The following is a 16,643-nucleotide window of genomic DNA, read 5'->3' on the forward strand; positions in this document are numbered from 1 at the left end:
GATGGAGTGCCCACACTTTCCTTAGCTTGCTGAGCTCCAGGCACCCCCATGTTCAGCGGTCAAGAAGCTCTGAACCTGTTCCTTATGAAGCTTATTTATATAGGCACGATTGATCAGATCATTGGCCATTGGGGACCAATCCAACCTTCACCCGCTCTTTCCTCCCCTCCTGATTCTGGGGATCCACCGCAGCACTGTGTATATTGTGAATGCTACATATTTCACATTACATCACATTATCACAGTATAAATAAAGTTTTATTGGAAAACATCCATACTCATTCCTTCATGTATTTTATGGCTACTTTCATCTTACCATGACTGTGCTAGGGAATGTAGGGCTCAAAAAGCCTAAATTACTTACTATCTGACCTTTTATAAAAATTTGCAGACTCCTGATCTAGGTAATTGATATGCTTCTCTTACTTCCATTAATGAACGAAATAGCTATTTAAAATTACCCATATTTTAGAGTGGTGATTCCTAAGAATTGGTGAAATATTTAAGGCCATATTAGAAGGATTTATATATTGCTTATTGCCTGAGTATTAAAAGAACTTTGATATTCAGATTGTAATAACCGTCAGCATAGATACATTATATGGGGTGAGGCAAAAGAATCTTTTTGGTAAGTTGGATGTGGTTTCTTTGAGATACAGAACCCTAACATCAGCCCAGCTCAGATTCATTCCTTTTCTATGTCTACTTTACCTGAAATGCCTTTTGCAACATGGAGACAGCTAGGTAACCAGCTTTGAGCACCAGGCTAAACTAAGCAGGGATAACAAGAATTAATGTGGGAAGGAGCTGTGAGAAAGCTGGCTGACTTGTGACTCAGACTTGGCCTCAGCCGGCAAGATGATGATAAGCTTGCAAATTGGCAACCTTGCTCCTCAACAAGAGAAGCTTGTGTGACAGTAGAGCAAAGGAAAATATTACTGGGGGAAAGCACCATTTACTACAACTTCATACAGAGAAACAGATGATCTAAAGAGCTGGTGATTCTAATTAAAACTACCCTTAAAAAATAAAAGCAATTAACTTAGGGCTCTACTAAAAGTTAAGAATTCCAAGAATACAAGAGATCACTCAACAGAGCAAAAGAGTAGCTAAGAGATTTTAAAATTTTCTTCCCTGTATTTTGTTGTTGTTGTTGCTATTGATTATTTGAGAGAATAGCTTTTACTGTAAGGAGAAGTAACAGCCTTAGACCTTAAAATAGAACAAATCCCACCTATTATCTTTGCCACAAGTCCACTGGTTTCTAACCAGGCAGTCACCCAACAAGAATTGCCAGAGCACTAGTGTTGAGTATTCTGCTAAACACATGTAGTTATAGAAGCAAGACCCTGGGCATCATGGAGCTCGCAGTCAGATAGATGAGCAAAAACACAAGAACAATCAATTCGGTTGCCCTATAGTAGTTAAGGACTGAGAGAAGCATTAGGAGAGACAAATCAGGGAAAGGAGTGATGGTGGAGCGTCACTCTGATTTTAAACAGTACAGTCACAGGAGGCCTGAGAAGGTGACATCCCGGAGAAGAAGCTCAAGCTTGCGCACCTATGGGACTGGGCAGGATTCCAGGCAGAGGGAGCTTCCAAGGCAGAGCTCCAGGTCAATTTCCTGTGCCCTGTACTGTGAAAGGACTGTAAGGATGCAGAGTGGTCAGAAACAGTGGCAGAGAGGCCACAATGAATGGAGCAGAAAGCGAAATGAAGAAGACAAACTGACAACAAACGACAGAAAAAGAGCTCAACAGAAATGAGGTAAAGAAGGTAGGAACAGCTATTTTGGAGAAAACAAGACATCATAATAGCTAGTGCTGATTTAGTATCATCTTGCTTTGAAGTCCCATCACGCTTTTATTCTTCTGTCTCCATCGGTCTTAACAGGTTTTATCTTATTGGATTTTATTATATATGATAATATAAGCAAAAACTTTTATAGACAAGGAGATTATACAGAAACCATTGTTCATTTTCTGATAGTTGGTTCTAAATACCCTGTAATGCTGTCATTCTCTTGAATGGTTTTATATTGTCTTGATATGTTTGGTGCTACAGTATATGAAGGTATACTCAAAGATTTCAAGGAAAGAGACACTATGATAACTACTTTTATGTCAGGATATCTTGTGGTGAAACACTATTTTGCTGAAATGTTTATGCTTTGACCTGCACTGTTTTGTTATTATGCCCTCTTTTATCTCAGTCTCCTTTTTTACCTTGATTTGAAACCCTGTATATCCCTCACCATCTTGCTTTGACTGATTTTCCTCTGTTCTACTTTGCTTGATAGTACCAAGTTCGAAAGTATAGGCAACAACTGTAAAGACAATAAGATTCATTATGATGCCCATTCTGGTTGACTATTATCTTCTTTTAAAGTCCTGTAATGTCTCCAATGTTTTGGTTTTATTCTTTACTGTTTTGTTCAATTTTATTATAACTGATGATATAGGCAATTCTTCTTAAGATAGCAAGAGGCAGTATGGCAACCATTGTTGATCACCTAGTATTTTGTTTTTACATTATCTATTATGTCCATCCTTTTGATTTGACTGTCTCTGTTCTGATATGTCACATTTGGTTTTACTCTCTTCAAAAAAAAAGTAATAAGAATTGTGGGAGTAATAAATCGCAAAATGTGTAGTTGTCATTGTACAAAAAAAGGAAAAGAAATTGCTCTAAAGAATATAACTGCATATATATTTAGGTGTATAAGATAGATAACCATATTACTGAGTTTTGTTGGATCATTGAACAAACTGTTTCCAGTCTCACTGTTTGAAAGTCTACTTTATATGCTTTAGTTTTGTAACTTGAACAACTATTTCTAAGATAACAATATGTAATCTATTAACTAGTGATTTCCTATTGTTTATTTTTTCTGAAATTCTGTATAACTTGTACCCTTTTTCTGTCTTTTTTTTCTTTTTCTCCTTAAATAAAAAAAAATTAAAAAAAGAAGAGTGTACATAGGGAAAGACCTGGGGATTAAGGGGCGGTAGCCAGAATGAGCAGCTTTATAGGCGCTGCCTTTTACTTCAGGTAAAGCCCTTTAGGGTAAAGATCTGAGAGTCACCCCTGAGTCTCCGTCTTCTGCTATCCTGTGTTGTCCCTCAGCATCTGCAGCCATCATGGCTGTCAAACACACAAGTCATATGGCCAGCATGAGGATGCCCTAAAGCCACCGGCCTCCAGGGCAGAGTTAAAGTGAGTGCAGAAATCTCAGGAACTGCCAGTTTTCCTTTTGCCTCATAAAATCACTTTGCTACATAAAATCACTCTTATGCATTTCATATATTGTTCATCGTGGATTTTTTGCATTAATTTGATTTTTTAAATGTTGCATTAAAATATTATATGGCTAAGTAGGGGACTGTATTTGAGCACCTTGTTCTCCTTGAACTACGTCTCAAGCCTCACTCAGCTGACCTGGTCCTAGCTGCTCACTTCTCCCAGTTTCCCCCTAATCAGTCCAAACTAAGGATCTGTAACCAGCTTCTATAAAGGCCAGATGATAAACATGGTTTATACCACAGTCCTGCCACTGTAGCAGGAAAGCTGCCACAGGGAGTAAGAGAACAAGGGCACGAGGCTGGGCTCCAGGAATGCTTTATTCATGAATGACATTTTAATTTCATTTCATAGTCACAAGTCATGAAATAGTCTTCTTTAGCTCCCACCCCGGTTATTTAACAATGAAAGAATCTTTTAGCTCTGGGGCCATACAAACCAAGGGGTGGGGGCAGGGCAGGGCAGGCCGTGAGCTCCTGGTGTAACCTGCCTGTGCCCATGAAGCCTCTTTCAAAAGTGCTGCGTTCTCAGTCCCAATGTGACTCATGCTCCTCCTATGAACCAGGTCAAGGTTCTTCAAGGGCAGAATTTCAAGGTCTTTGTATTTTTGGTTCCATGCTTTCTATTTCTTTCCTCTCCTCCTCTGAATGCACACTTTGTGTGGAACCAGAAAGCTCTCCTCAGTGTCCTCAAAACAAACCAGGCTCACTGTTTGCTCCCTGCTTCTAATCTCGTTGCTGCTCTCTCCTTTGCTCCACACACCCGAATTCCAACACCCCTGCACGATCTGTAGCAGGCCCTCTTTCTCTCTGAGTGCCTCCTGCAGCAGTCAGCAACGCTCCTATCGGTTCTGAATTCCTGTGTCTCCTCATTTTTCTCTGCTTCGTATAGGTGCATATTATGTACTAGATGAGACTCTTTACATTCTATAAACTTGGGAAGTACTGAGTCCACACCTAATTTTCACTAGTTTTATTGTATCTTCTCTCAAAACCAACCTTCAAGTAGTGAAATGTGAGGGATATACAGTTACAACTTCTTTTTAGAATTTGAGGGTATTATCATTTTGATTGGATTCATAGATTATCTGTGCTTTGCACCTCCCTTCCTCTATGATTCTTGTTCCAGATTCCTGTGCGTGTGTGTGGGTGTGTGTGTGTGTGGGTGGGTTTTTATGTGTATGATGTTAAGAAATGGAGCCCAGGGTCTCTCACATACATTAGACAAGCACTCCACCACCAAGTTATAGGCCCAGTTCTTAGGAACTCATTGGCTACTGATATATGCCTGTCATACCATCCACCTTGTCCTAATTCACTTATCTGTAGCATGAAAAAGAAGCATTTCTTTAGGCTGAAGAGAGACCTGTTTGATCACCTTCAGTTAGTGGAAGAGGAGAAAGGCATAGTCCTTTATTTCACAGCTACAGAGGTGGTCAGCAGTACGGTAGGAAACTGACTAAAGTAAAGACCGTTATTTCTGTTCTTCAGGTGAAGGGTTTGAGGTTCAGAAAAGCTCAGTAGTTCATTAATCTGGTGGTGAAATTAAACACACAAGTACTTGTGAAAGGAATTCAAAGACAAGGTCAGCCTTGCCGGAGGGCCGCAAGTGAACCAGCTCTCTTCCCTCTCTTGCCTCATCTTGGCCTCTTACACTGCTCCCTGCCCCGGCTCTAGGACATGTGGGAACTGGCTTCAGTGATGACAGAAATTCAAACTGAGCAGCAGTGTGAATTGATAGGCAAAGAAAGCTTTAGTTAAGAAGGAAGGGAAAATGGGAAGGAGCTTAGCTCAGAAGAGCTGAAGCAGGTACCGCTCTGGTGGAGAAAAGCAGACTGGACCATTCTAAAAGAGCCAGACTAGCCTGATAGACCAGGGTCTGGTAATTTTCATTTGGGTCATGAGTATGGTAATTTTGAGACTTCAGAGACTTTCTCCTGGTTTAAGATATGGGCTGGCAGTACTTTCCCCTGGGAGATGCTCTGGTTGTCTCCCTGTTGTCACAGCATACCTGGTACTTACACTGAGTGAGGGAGTAAGGGGATGATACATACAACAATGAATGTGCCATCCACACCCTGCTGGCAAGGGAGCATAGAAAAAAGACATGTCCTCCCCTTCAGTGGGTGGAAGATTAAGGCTTGAGAATTCGTTTCTTGTCACCAGAAACATCCTTGTGCTGTTCACTCCTACCAAATTTGCTGATATTTATGCTGCATTATGACTAAGAAGATGAAATTAAATGATGTGTAAAGTTCATAGATGGCATTGTTTCCTTTGTTTTAATCTCTTCAACTTTGGTCTCCCAATCTTTACATTTACTTAAATTGAATGACTACACTGAACTAAATTACAATTCCTATTATGATTTATCAAGTGACATATAAGGTAGAAAGTCCCCAGGACAAGTATGTAAATGGATAGCTCCAGAGTGCCTAAACTAGGTCTTGGTTAAGTGCTTAGCAAATTCTTAAGCTAAATTGAAACTGGAGAGATTCCTCTAGATTTACGCATAAAGAAATCTGTTCTCATACTTTACAAAATCGCTGCTCTCCCATGTTCAACTCTGCCCCATAATGCTCTGTTGTTTAATGAAGTCCAGTTAAGGGCCTGGCCACTGCAACCCTCCAGGACGACGGCATACTATTTCAGTGTATGGCCTTCATAGCTTTCCAGTTGGTCATTCCCACTTTTATATCCATTCCAAGACCAAGGTAAATGGCCTATTGAGGGCCTTCAGATAGGAGAATTTAAACATCTTGGGCGCTTTAGCTTTAAAACTTGAACGATATTTAGAAACCCACTCTGCATATTTCACCTTATTTGTGTTTCTCTGCTTCTGCCATTTCTCTATTTTGAGTTACTTTGCATTTAAACTGTCTCTGAGAGTTGAAATCCTTCACATTCTTTAAGGTAATTTGCAATAGGCCTTTACATTGATTTCTAAAGAAAACAGAAAATGCTACCCCAAAATATGCTGCTTTAGTATAGGCTTATATTGAACTAAAAGCAATTAAGAATCAATAAATGCAAGAATATTCTCTGTCCTCCCTTATCTGCCTAAGAGCAGGGCATAAATGCCTTTTGGGGAAGGTGCCCCTTACCTCTTCTGTGAAGACAGAAAGACTGACTCTGACCAAAGATTGGGAGTGGACACTAAGGTGTAAACCTCACTAAAATAATCTTACCTTTCATTAGTTTCCCTTTATTTCCCAGTCACTTCCTGCAGCTATTGTCCCTTAGAGCCCAAACCCTCTTTCCTTTGTTAATGAAAGTATAATTTTTTCTGAATTCTCTCACACATAAACATTAAAAATTGTGAGCCCTTTCTCCTGTCCTAATTCTCAGGTACCGTATGTCCCTGATAGCACTGCAGACTAAAACTAAATATGTATATATATATATCTTCTAAGTACTTACACCCCCTTTTTTGCTCCCCAACCATAATACTCTTCATATAAAAGTGTTACTGTACATATCTGTGTATATAGCTCATCTTAAGGCAGAAAATCCACAAAGTTTCTCTGATGTTTTGTATTCATACTCAGTAAGTGGAAATTAAATTAATAAATAAAAATGAACACAAAATCAATGTAGGTAGCCCCTCTCTCTTTTAGGGAGGACACTTCAAGTTACTGTTGGAGAGGAAAAATAATTTTCCCTGAAGTCTCACCCATCACAGTTGGAGCAAACTCTTATAACAAAAGACAGATAAGCAAGAGTGGGAAAAGTAAGCAAATTTATTAACATGTAGTGCATATTGCCCAAAGAAACTCAATAAAACTTAAATCAAAGCAGTGGCTTAGGACTCTGGTTTATACATCATCATTAGTGGAAAAAGAACAAAAGAAAGCAGTTTCAGGTTTCCAATGGTGAGATACCACAGGAGGGTAAATACATGCAAAAAAAATCCTACTGGAATAAGATTTTTTGTATGTCAGGTGATTACAATCAGGTGAAGGATAATTTATATCCTGTCTTTAGGTGGAAAGGGGGAAGGGAGGGAAAGTTATTTCTTCATTTGCTGCTTCTTGCTTGCCTTTAATGCAAAAATATGTGAGGGTGATTTCCTTCACATGTGATAGCAAATGCTTCCTAACTAGAGTGTGACTTTTTTCTTCTTTTCATTAACTAAGAAAAAAAATCTTTTTGCTAGGGCTTGAAATTTGGAATAAATATTCTAAAATTCTTTTTGGAACCGAAGAAAATGAGAACAAGTAACAACTGTTTATTTACTGCTAGTGTCACAGTAAAGAAGCAAAGGCATAGGGCTTAGCCATGCATACCTGTAATCCCAGCCCTCTGAGAGGCTGACACAAGACCATCACAAGTTTCAGCCCAGCTTGGGTAACTTAGGGACTTAGTGAGACCCTGTCTTGAAATAAAACATAAAAGGGCTAGGGATGTAGCTCAGTGCAAAGCCCTGGGTTCAACCAACAGTACCAGAGAGAGAGAGAGAGAGAGAGAAAGAGAGAGAGAGAGAGAGAGAGAGAGAGAGAGAGAGAGAGAGAGACAGAGACAGAGAGAGAAGAGACAGAGACAAGCAAAGTCATACCACTGCACAGTCAACTCGCCTGACTACAAAGGTATTTTAGCTTTTAGCATTACTTTTACAGAATTTTCCAAAGTCTCCTGGGCTGACCTGGAAGTCAGCACTCTCCTGTCTCAGTAAAATGTTTTTTAAGTAGAAGAAACAGTTTCCAGATGGGTAGTAATAATGAGAACCCTGCTTCATTCAGATGGGTGGATTTTAGGAGATTTTCAACTCTGATTTAACTTCCTGGGGAGAGCTGATGATGATGATGATAAGGGTGTCAAAAATATTTTCAAGCAGGCTGCAGCTGCCCCAGGGCGAAAACCACCTGTGTCTCCTCAGGTCCGAAATATGTTGGAACTTAGGGCGCTGGGAAACCAAGCAACCAGCTCGCCTCCCTGCTAAGTGGTATAAGCCCACTGGTGCTCAGGCTGAGAATCAAACATCTCACCTTCTCCCCAATCCCTGCCCCTCTGTTAGCAAAAGGGAGCCAGAGGTCTGAACATCTCTTGGAAGGCTGCCCATAAGCAATATAGCAAATAAGGTGGATTTCCTTCTACCGCCTTTTTGAAGGCAAATATTTTTACCACTGTTTTGCTTTATTCTGATTGATGGCATTGTTCTATTCAATATTCTGCTTTGACAAATTCTATAATGTTCTGTATTTCATTTTACTTTGCTATACCTGATTGAAAGAGCAACTATTTTGAAGACAACAAGATATACAGTGGTACCTATTACTGTTATCCTTGGTAACCTGCTGTAAAGTTCTGTACCAATTTCACTATACTGTCTCAATTGGCTTTGTTCTGTTTTGTTCTGTTGTATTTTACTACCTTCAAATTTTAAAAAAAATTTTTAAAGAAAAGTATTTTCAGTATATTGAGCTCTGATCACAGGCATCTCATTTATTTGTCTTGTTGGGGATAAGGCTGCCACTGTGGAATTCTTCCAGAAACAGTTTCTGATAGAGGATATGAAAGTAACTCACTGGGATATGTTCCCAGGAAAAAGTCTACAAAGATGGGGAAAACAACATGGGAAGGGAGGAGCCTTAACAAGGGAGAGATTTTGGGGCTGGGGATTTAGCTCAGTGGCATAAGCACCTGCCTTGCAAGCAGGCAGTCATGGGTTCGATCCCTGGTGCCGATAAAAAAAAAAAAAGAAAGAAAAGAAAAAGACAACATGGGAGAGATTTTGAGCAAAATCCTGTGGTGGGTAATTTTGGCTCAATTTCATAAAGAGTTCTGGAGACACTGCAGGTTAACACTAATATAATAAAAGCATCATATACCATTGTAAAACTTAAAATATCCACAATTTAAAAAGGAGAGGAAATTAATTTTAATAATGCTTTACTTAACCCATTTTAGAAAAAGCACTATCATTTCAACATGTAGTCAATATAAAAATTAGTAACATTTTACATTCTTTTGTCCAGATTAATTGTATGCATTTTATACTTATAACTGTCAAAGGCCAGAAATCACAAAAATTTAGGATAAATGTCTTAATTGACATTATTTTCAATTCTAGAGTCAGATAATATTTCATTCCTAAAAGCACAATCAGTGTTCTGACAGGCTGAGTAGGAGAGGTTGGTTTTATAGCCAGAGAAGAGCAGGGGTCCAGGGTGAATGGGTAAGGGGGAGGCAGAAACCAAGGACAAAAAATAGATTATCACTTCAAAATTACCTTCCTGGTAAAGTAAGGACTAGCGGACAGAACAATTGATAGAAGGGGGAAAAGAGATTGGGTGGGATCTGATTGCTTCAGAGTATTTTGTGTATATAAAGATTTAAAGCAGAATAAACTTTACTGATTCACTGTTTCGCCTGGGTGAGAACCTTAGCTCTCTGGTTCTCCTGATTTCTCAGACCAGCGAATGGCCAAGGTTCAGTTTGGTGACACAGAACTTCAGCATGGATGACTCCATTTTGATTTTTAGTCTGACCTTTGTAAAAGCCTAGTCCAAAGCAATGATATCATACACTTTTTATCTCACATAACACATCTCAGTATGTGCTAGCCACAGTTCAGGTACTCAGGAGCTCCATATGGCAAGTGGTTAGTGTACTGGACAGAACAGGTCTATGTGATTCTTGAAGTCACACTAGTCAAGCTAAGGCAGCTGAGGTATTTTCATCTCTGTATTCCTCAGTTAAGCGCCGCCTTCACAGGATGTAATTCTAGGCGATTCTGCTTCCCCAATAGGCAGGCAAAGCAGCCTAAAGCAAAACTAAAACCTTCTAACATAGAAAAATTGAGTACCTCTCTCCCAAGAACTTTTAAATTTTAAAAATTCCATGGTGGAAGAGGGATCTTGTTGGTCTAATTTCTGTTTTGTGCCCAGACTTTGAGCCATTTACAGAAGTCAGAAAAGTCAGCATTAGAATTTTCCCACTTGGGCATGATAGATAGGTTCTTGAGAGCTGGGAGTAAATTTCCATTCCAACTCCAAGTTTATCCCATGGATGGTTTTTTATTTTTTTAAAAAAGTTTCCAGTAAAAGAATATGAAGCCAGGTTGTAGCTTAGGAATTGAGTGCATGCTTACCACACAGAAAACCCTGCATTTGACCCCCAGCGTTGCAAAAAAAAGGGAGGAAAGGGATATATAATTTCACTAAACTAGGAAGACACTAGGGTTTCTACGCAGATCTAATACTTGTCTCTATCATTTCAAGGTGACTACAGCTTCTTAGGGTTCATGACTCCTTTCGGATCTTCCTGAGGTTCACAGCTCACCAGGCATTTAATGATGTAAATGCATGAGATTTGCACTTTCATGATGGCCCCAAAACTTAAACCATCCTTTATTCCAATACACAGCTCTTTTCTGATAATATGATTTTATATTCACTAAGTTTGTCTACAGATCTTCAAGATTTCAATGCAGTTATGGAAATTCGCTGATGAGAATAAGTTTTATACATTCATAATCAATTCTCTCCTCCCTCTGGGCTCTTGTCCCAGAGACAAAGTAAGAAGTCCTGCGACACAGCAGTGGGGAATAAGCGAAGTAGTTTACTAGAAAGAGCAAAGAAAACTCTAACAGAGAGGCGGTCCAAGAGAGAATACCAAAGAAATGCCCAGATCAGGCTTTATATGCACTTCTTAGGCTATTTTGGTGGGCACACAAAAGTGAGACAATCAAGCAATGTGGCTGCTGCTTTTAGCTGGACTTCTGAGGTCAGGAGAAACAGACTTCTCTTGCACCTAATTTCCTGGGGCTTATCTCAGTTTACCCACGCTCCAGTCCTTTGAAACAATGTGACCGCCAATTTTAGCAAGGCCTCTGATGTTAGGAAAACAGGCTTTCCCCTGAAACTCCAGCTTCCTAGGGCCAACTTCAGTGAGCCTCTTTCTCCATGGATTCGTTTTCTCAGAGCTTGTCTTGGTTTTCTTAGGTCTTTATCCTACCTGTCTATTGTTTCTGTATCTCCTGGTCTCATAGATAATAACTAACAAATTCCTGTGCTTTCTTAAGGAAATGCATGCATTTCTTGAGAAGGCTGGGCATGGTAGTGCACACCTGTGATCACAGCGTTTGGGAAGCTGAAGCGAGATCATCAGGAGTTCTATGCCAGCCTGTGCTACAATGGTGAGATCAAGGCCAGTCTGAACTACATAGTGAAATCCTATCTTATAAACAAAAATAAATTTTAAAAACTTTAAAAAGCATGCATTTCATGGGTCCCAAGAATAGATATAACCAGTTTATCTGTATTAACTTTTCCTTCACTGAGCTCCCACACATGGGGGGCACATGAGAATCCTGCTCACTCAGCATCTCCAACACCACAAATAGGGTGACAGGGGGTAGCAGACAGTGCTGTTCCCCTGCTCACATGCATGTATCACTGTTATTACCAGATTTTACTTATACATTGGTTCAAAGATAAAATTATTGAAGATTTCAAATAATGAAGAGAGACCAGTGAGCCAAGCATGGAGCCTGCTACTGTACCTGCACAGGTCGTACACTATATGGCTGATCTTGCCTGCCACATTTATGTCAGCTAAACATCTCCAATTCTTTGACTGTTTCTTGCCATATAATATCTTGTCTTCCTTAAAGCAGAAACCTAATACTATTTGGGGTTATAATGTACTTTACATTTTCTAACATCTTCTGCAGCCACTATAGCCATATGAATACATTCAGTGAGCCTCTTTCTTAAGTGGACACATACAAGAAGTGTTACACAGAATTTCTGGGGTCATGGCCTCTCCTCATCCTTTCAGTTGGTTGGAAGGCAGCTGAGTTATCTGTAACACCAGCTAGAATGTGAAATGATCTACAGGGTGGAAATTAGGTTCTCAAATGAAGCAGACAGAAGGATGTAGGAGGCCCTGATATGCTATGAAGTCAGCAAATGAGCCCAAGCCTGCTTGCCTCTAGACATTTATGTGTGAGAGAAATGAAGTCCTATTTTTCAGGCTATTATTTTCAATTTTACTATATGCAGGTAAATGCAAACTTAATTTGCATGAAAGTTTCTACTAGTTCACATAGGCTTACAAATTAAGTTAAACAGTAACTTAAATACAAATCTCAGCCCCGTCCTCAGTTTGTAACTGGGCAGTATGTCAAGAAACTTTGGTTTGAATAACAATCAATTCTAGGATTCAGAGACCTTTTTCTTCCTTTCCCAGTTTGGGACAACTTTCAGGAGTTCTGAGATTGCTGGTACACTGCAGTACTGTTGTAACGACACAGACATGGTAAATGTGAATGTAGCAGTTAATCTTTTTCCTAAGCAATTTAAAACCAAAGTCTTGCAACAGGCATGGGGAATTATAAGACTTATAAAAAAAAAAAAAGAAATGTCAATCATTTGCCTTCCAAAAGTGAAAAATAGGTCCTTTCCAAAAACTAGAGCCCAACTGTCTAATATTGCCACCTAGAGTTAAAACTCCAAACTACCATTCCCTGCTCATAAGGAGAATCAGTTTCAGATTTGAAGTGGTCCTCCCACCCCAACTTATCCCTATTGGGCCATCCTAGTGCTTTTGTCCATTTGCAAAGAACTATACAAAGTGCCCAGGAAGCTACTTTAAGATGGTTTGGGACAAGTTGGAATGTAATAAAAACAATTAAGTTAATATATGAAAATGTGTTTCTTATTCAAATTAAGGGATGGTAGCACTGAGTGTGGATTTGAACCCAGAACAATGGGTTTTGAGAGAGTCAAGAAAAGGGTAAAGGAAAATATAGATGTAAAGGAAAATTTCCCTTCCAGTCTCTTAAGGTTCACTGGAATAAACTAACAAAGATTAAATAGAAAAGGCAGAGACATGTATTAATGTCCAAAAGGAGAAAATGTTAATATTATTAGTTTTAGATCATGTTTATAGCATGTAATGTCCATGTTCATTAAGGTTACGAGAGCCCTGTACATCGCATGTATTTATTCTACCTACTTCCCATGCCTTAGTGCCCTGGACCCCTTCCCATATGCAAGAGATCTGTACTCTTGTCTAATTGTACCCTTTCTTTATTTTCTTAGTTTGTATTTTGCCTTACTCAGGTGAGCCATACCATAAGGTATTCAAGTTTGTATGTCTGATTTATTTTACTCAGCACCTTTTCCAGGTGCATCCATTTTCTTATAAATGTATCAAATTTGTTCTTACTAATATTCCAGTAAGAATAAAGATGGGGAAGGAAATTAAGAAGGACGGGAGGAGGGGATTTTAAAAAAAGCAAGCTGTATTTATATACATGCACACGTACCCGAGATGATTGTAAAATGCATGTACTATGAACATGTCCTAGTAAGATAAACTTTAAAAATGGATGGATTTGTATAAGATATTTTTTATAAATTGACAAAACTATAGGGAAAAGGGGTAAATCACAGTATGGAGGAAATTACAGGAGTGTGAGTGACCAGCAGGCCAATATTACTCAGCTGTGTACCCCATCTCGATAGGGGAAAGGGAAAATAGAAAGTACAGACAATTTGAAAGGAGCAGCAAATGACTGAGAGGTGAACTCTTTAGGCTTGGAGAACATGTATCTGCCTAAGACAAAGTCCATCCAGTCTGCAGAATGGATACCAGCTTGTAAAAGATTCTCTACGGGACTGAATTAGAGGATAATGGTGTAGGACAAGTCTCCTCAAGTGTACTGACAGATTTCAGTCTTCTTTTCCATCATGTAGTTTAGCTCATGAAAGCTCACAATAGGAATCAGAAATTGTTTTCTTGCTTGGAGGTCCAGACTATAAGCAGAAACAGATACAATAAGGAAAGCCTCTCCTAGCATTTTCTACTAAGTTCCTTTTATGAAGCATGATCAGGGTGACACATTTGGGAGTGACAGTCCCTGGACTCTTGTCCTCTCTCTCATCCCCTTTCTCATACTTTACTCACTTCATGCTGAGTCAGCACCGTTTGGTAGAAACGGAGTTATACGACTTACCTTAAGTATTTACCTTGAACTAATCACTTATGCTTTCTGAGATTCAAACTCTTCACAGCTATATGGAAACACATATAGGTACTTTACAAGGCTTTGGGGTGACAGATATAAACCATGACAACTCCCATTTTGTCAAGCCTAGTTTCAATCATTGACAAGGAAAAGTCTGAGTTGATTATTTGCTTATTCCTTACTTGCTTTGTGTACACCTGGATTTCCTCCTATGATCAGTCCTCCAACCCTTAATTTCTACCACCTGGGGCGATCTCATTCAGCCATCTGGCTCTAATATTCTGATCCCCCAGTTTCTCTCCAAAACTCCAAAATGCTTCATCCTGTTCCCTCCTTGTGTACCAAGTGGCTCACCGTTGTCATTAACAATCTGTCTTCCTGACCCCACGGCCCACATCTCCAGTACCACAGGATTTTTCACTCCAATAGAGCATTCATTCTGTGCTCAGCACAGCAGTAATCCTCGATCTTTTCCCTTCTCTACTCCCACTTGCCTTCCATCAGCAAATCTGTGGACTGCGTTTTTATGGCCCTGGGGATTGAGCCCAGAGCCCTGTGAATCCTGCAAACACCTGCCATTCAACCACATCCTAGCCCTACTGAGTGACTCCTCAGACCCTGAAAAACATCCCGAATCTGACAACTTCTCTCCACTCTGAGGTATCAGCGTAGTCTCACCATCATTCTGAGCTAGACTTCTGTAGCAGCCTCCGCTCCCTAGCTTTCTGCTTTCATTCTTGTCACGATTTTTCTACAGAGTGGCCAGAATGATTCTTTTAAAACTATCGTCAGATCATGGCTCTTGTCTTTTCAAACCTTGCAGCAGTTTCTCCTTATCCTCTCCCCCTAGCTAAGGTCATGACTCCTACTCTTATTTCCTGTGTTCTTCCCACTGTCTGCTCGAATGTCATTTCATCAAAGTCTTCTTGCCTGGTAGCTTGTCAAAAATACTAGTCCCACAGGACTCTGATGTCTATCGCCTGCCTTATTTTTCATCTTGCCACTTGCCACTGTGAGTTTTTTTTTCTTTCCCTCGAGAAAAAAAAAAGAATCCTCCACGTGATTTTGTCTTTCACTATTGTATTTCCAGGCCCAAAATTAACTTCTGGAATAGGGTAAACACTCGGATGCTTTTATTAAGTAAAGTAGGAATTATTTCATCGCTTTAAATATCATTTACTGAGTCCTCCTATGTGTTACCTGCAGCACAGAGTCCTGAGGGAAGGTGCCTGGTCCATGACTGACAATGCGGGACGCAAGGCTCTTCCTGGCGAGTCCCCACTTTGGGTGTGGAGGGTGACTTGGCTGCTATTGGGGACGGATAAGCAGGGCGGCGGGGTGTGCCCAGGGGGCTGAACCATCCAGCATCCCGACCGTCCCGCACATAAGCTCACGCCCACCGCTGCAGTTCGGGAGCCGGGTGCGCAGAGGTCCAGGACCCGATGGAGGCGGCCGGGCGCGGGGCGTACTTCGGCTGGAGCGCGGACGCGGGACGCCGGAGGGCGCGGCGCCCGGCAGCGGCGGGCACGGGGCTGCTGCAGGCGGCCAGCGGGGAGCGGCACGCGCTGCTCCTGCTGACCAACCAGGTCGTGCACGCGTGCGGCGACAACAGCGGTGGCCAGCTGGGCCGGAGGGGCGCCCCCAGCGGGAAGCAGCCAGGTGAGCCCTGGGCCGGGGCGCGGAGTGCGGGGGGCTGGGTTCGGGCGCCGTGGGAGCCCCGCGCAACTTGCGGTTTCGTTTTCCCCAAGGGGAAGCGGGTTTGTTTCGGTTTCCAATTCACCTTGATGGGAAACAAATAGCGAAACAAGCTGGGCTGCGGCCCCCTGGGGAGAGGCGTGTGCGTCCAGTCCAGTTTGCAGACAGGCCTCGCTCGAATGCAACTGCCCCAAAGGCTGACAGTGGGCAGACACCTGCTACCAGCCGGAAAACCCCCGAGACGTCGCTTGGTTTAAATTTTAAACTATTAGACAGCATTTTTACTGATACTGTAGTAACATGGGAAAGAAGTCGCCTTTATCCCACGCTTAAAAACAATTCCTAACTTTTGGTGCATTTTCTTCTTTTTTCTCTATTTAATGTTTATAATAAAAATCATGTCAGTATGTAATTTTGTGTATGCAGTATTTCTGGAACTCTAATCTGCATTTTCACCCCCAAAAGGTCATAATCATAAGCCTTTTATTATGTAGCTTTCTAAAATATATTATAAATTGCATGCCAGCCTGGGCTGTAAGATTTAATTATCGCTGTTTTTGTGGAAATTAGGCTGTTTCCGTTTAGGGGGTTTTACTAAGTAATACTGATTGACATACATTAAGTAAATGTTTGACCGCATTCCTGTTTGAATAGTGTCAGCAAGAGTGTGGATG

At 40.7% G+C, this 16,643-nt stretch overlaps 1 protein-coding gene and 1 long non-coding RNA gene across 4 annotated transcripts in view; one reads left to right on the top strand and one right to left on the bottom strand.

Moving 5' to 3' along the window:
* Positions 1–15,602, bottom strand: part of LOC134475736 (uncharacterized) — a 39,473-nt gene extending 23,871 nt beyond the window's left edge. The window contains exon 1 of the long non-coding RNA XR_010046958.1: positions 15,475–15,602. This is a non-coding gene — a long non-coding RNA (uncharacterized LOC134475736). The remainder of the gene's footprint in view (positions 1–15,474) is intronic.
* Positions 1–16,643, top strand: part of Herc6 (HECT and RLD domain containing E3 ubiquitin protein ligase family member 6) — an 87,702-nt gene that overhangs the window by 13,958 nt on the left and 57,101 nt on the right. Inside the window, exon 1 of one of the 3 annotated variants that reach the window (XM_003467509.5) lies at positions 14,335–15,933. The exons of the other annotated variants lie outside the window; for them this stretch is intronic. Within the exon in view, the coding sequence (XP_003467557.1) occupies positions 15,717–15,933 (217 nt within the window). The 5' untranslated portion in view covers positions 14,335–15,716. Of the gene's footprint in view, positions 1–14,334; positions 15,934–16,643 lie in introns of those variants that run through there. 3 annotated transcript variants of the gene reach the window in all.

Source organism: Cavia porcellus, unplaced genomic scaffold, assembly GCF_034190915.1.
Source record: "Cavia porcellus strain 051 isolate PalLab524CR breed Dunkin Hartley unplaced genomic scaffold, mCavPor4.1 scaffold_4, whole genome shotgun sequence".
Taxonomy (NCBI): domain Eukaryota; kingdom Metazoa; phylum Chordata; class Mammalia; order Rodentia; family Caviidae; genus Cavia; species Cavia porcellus.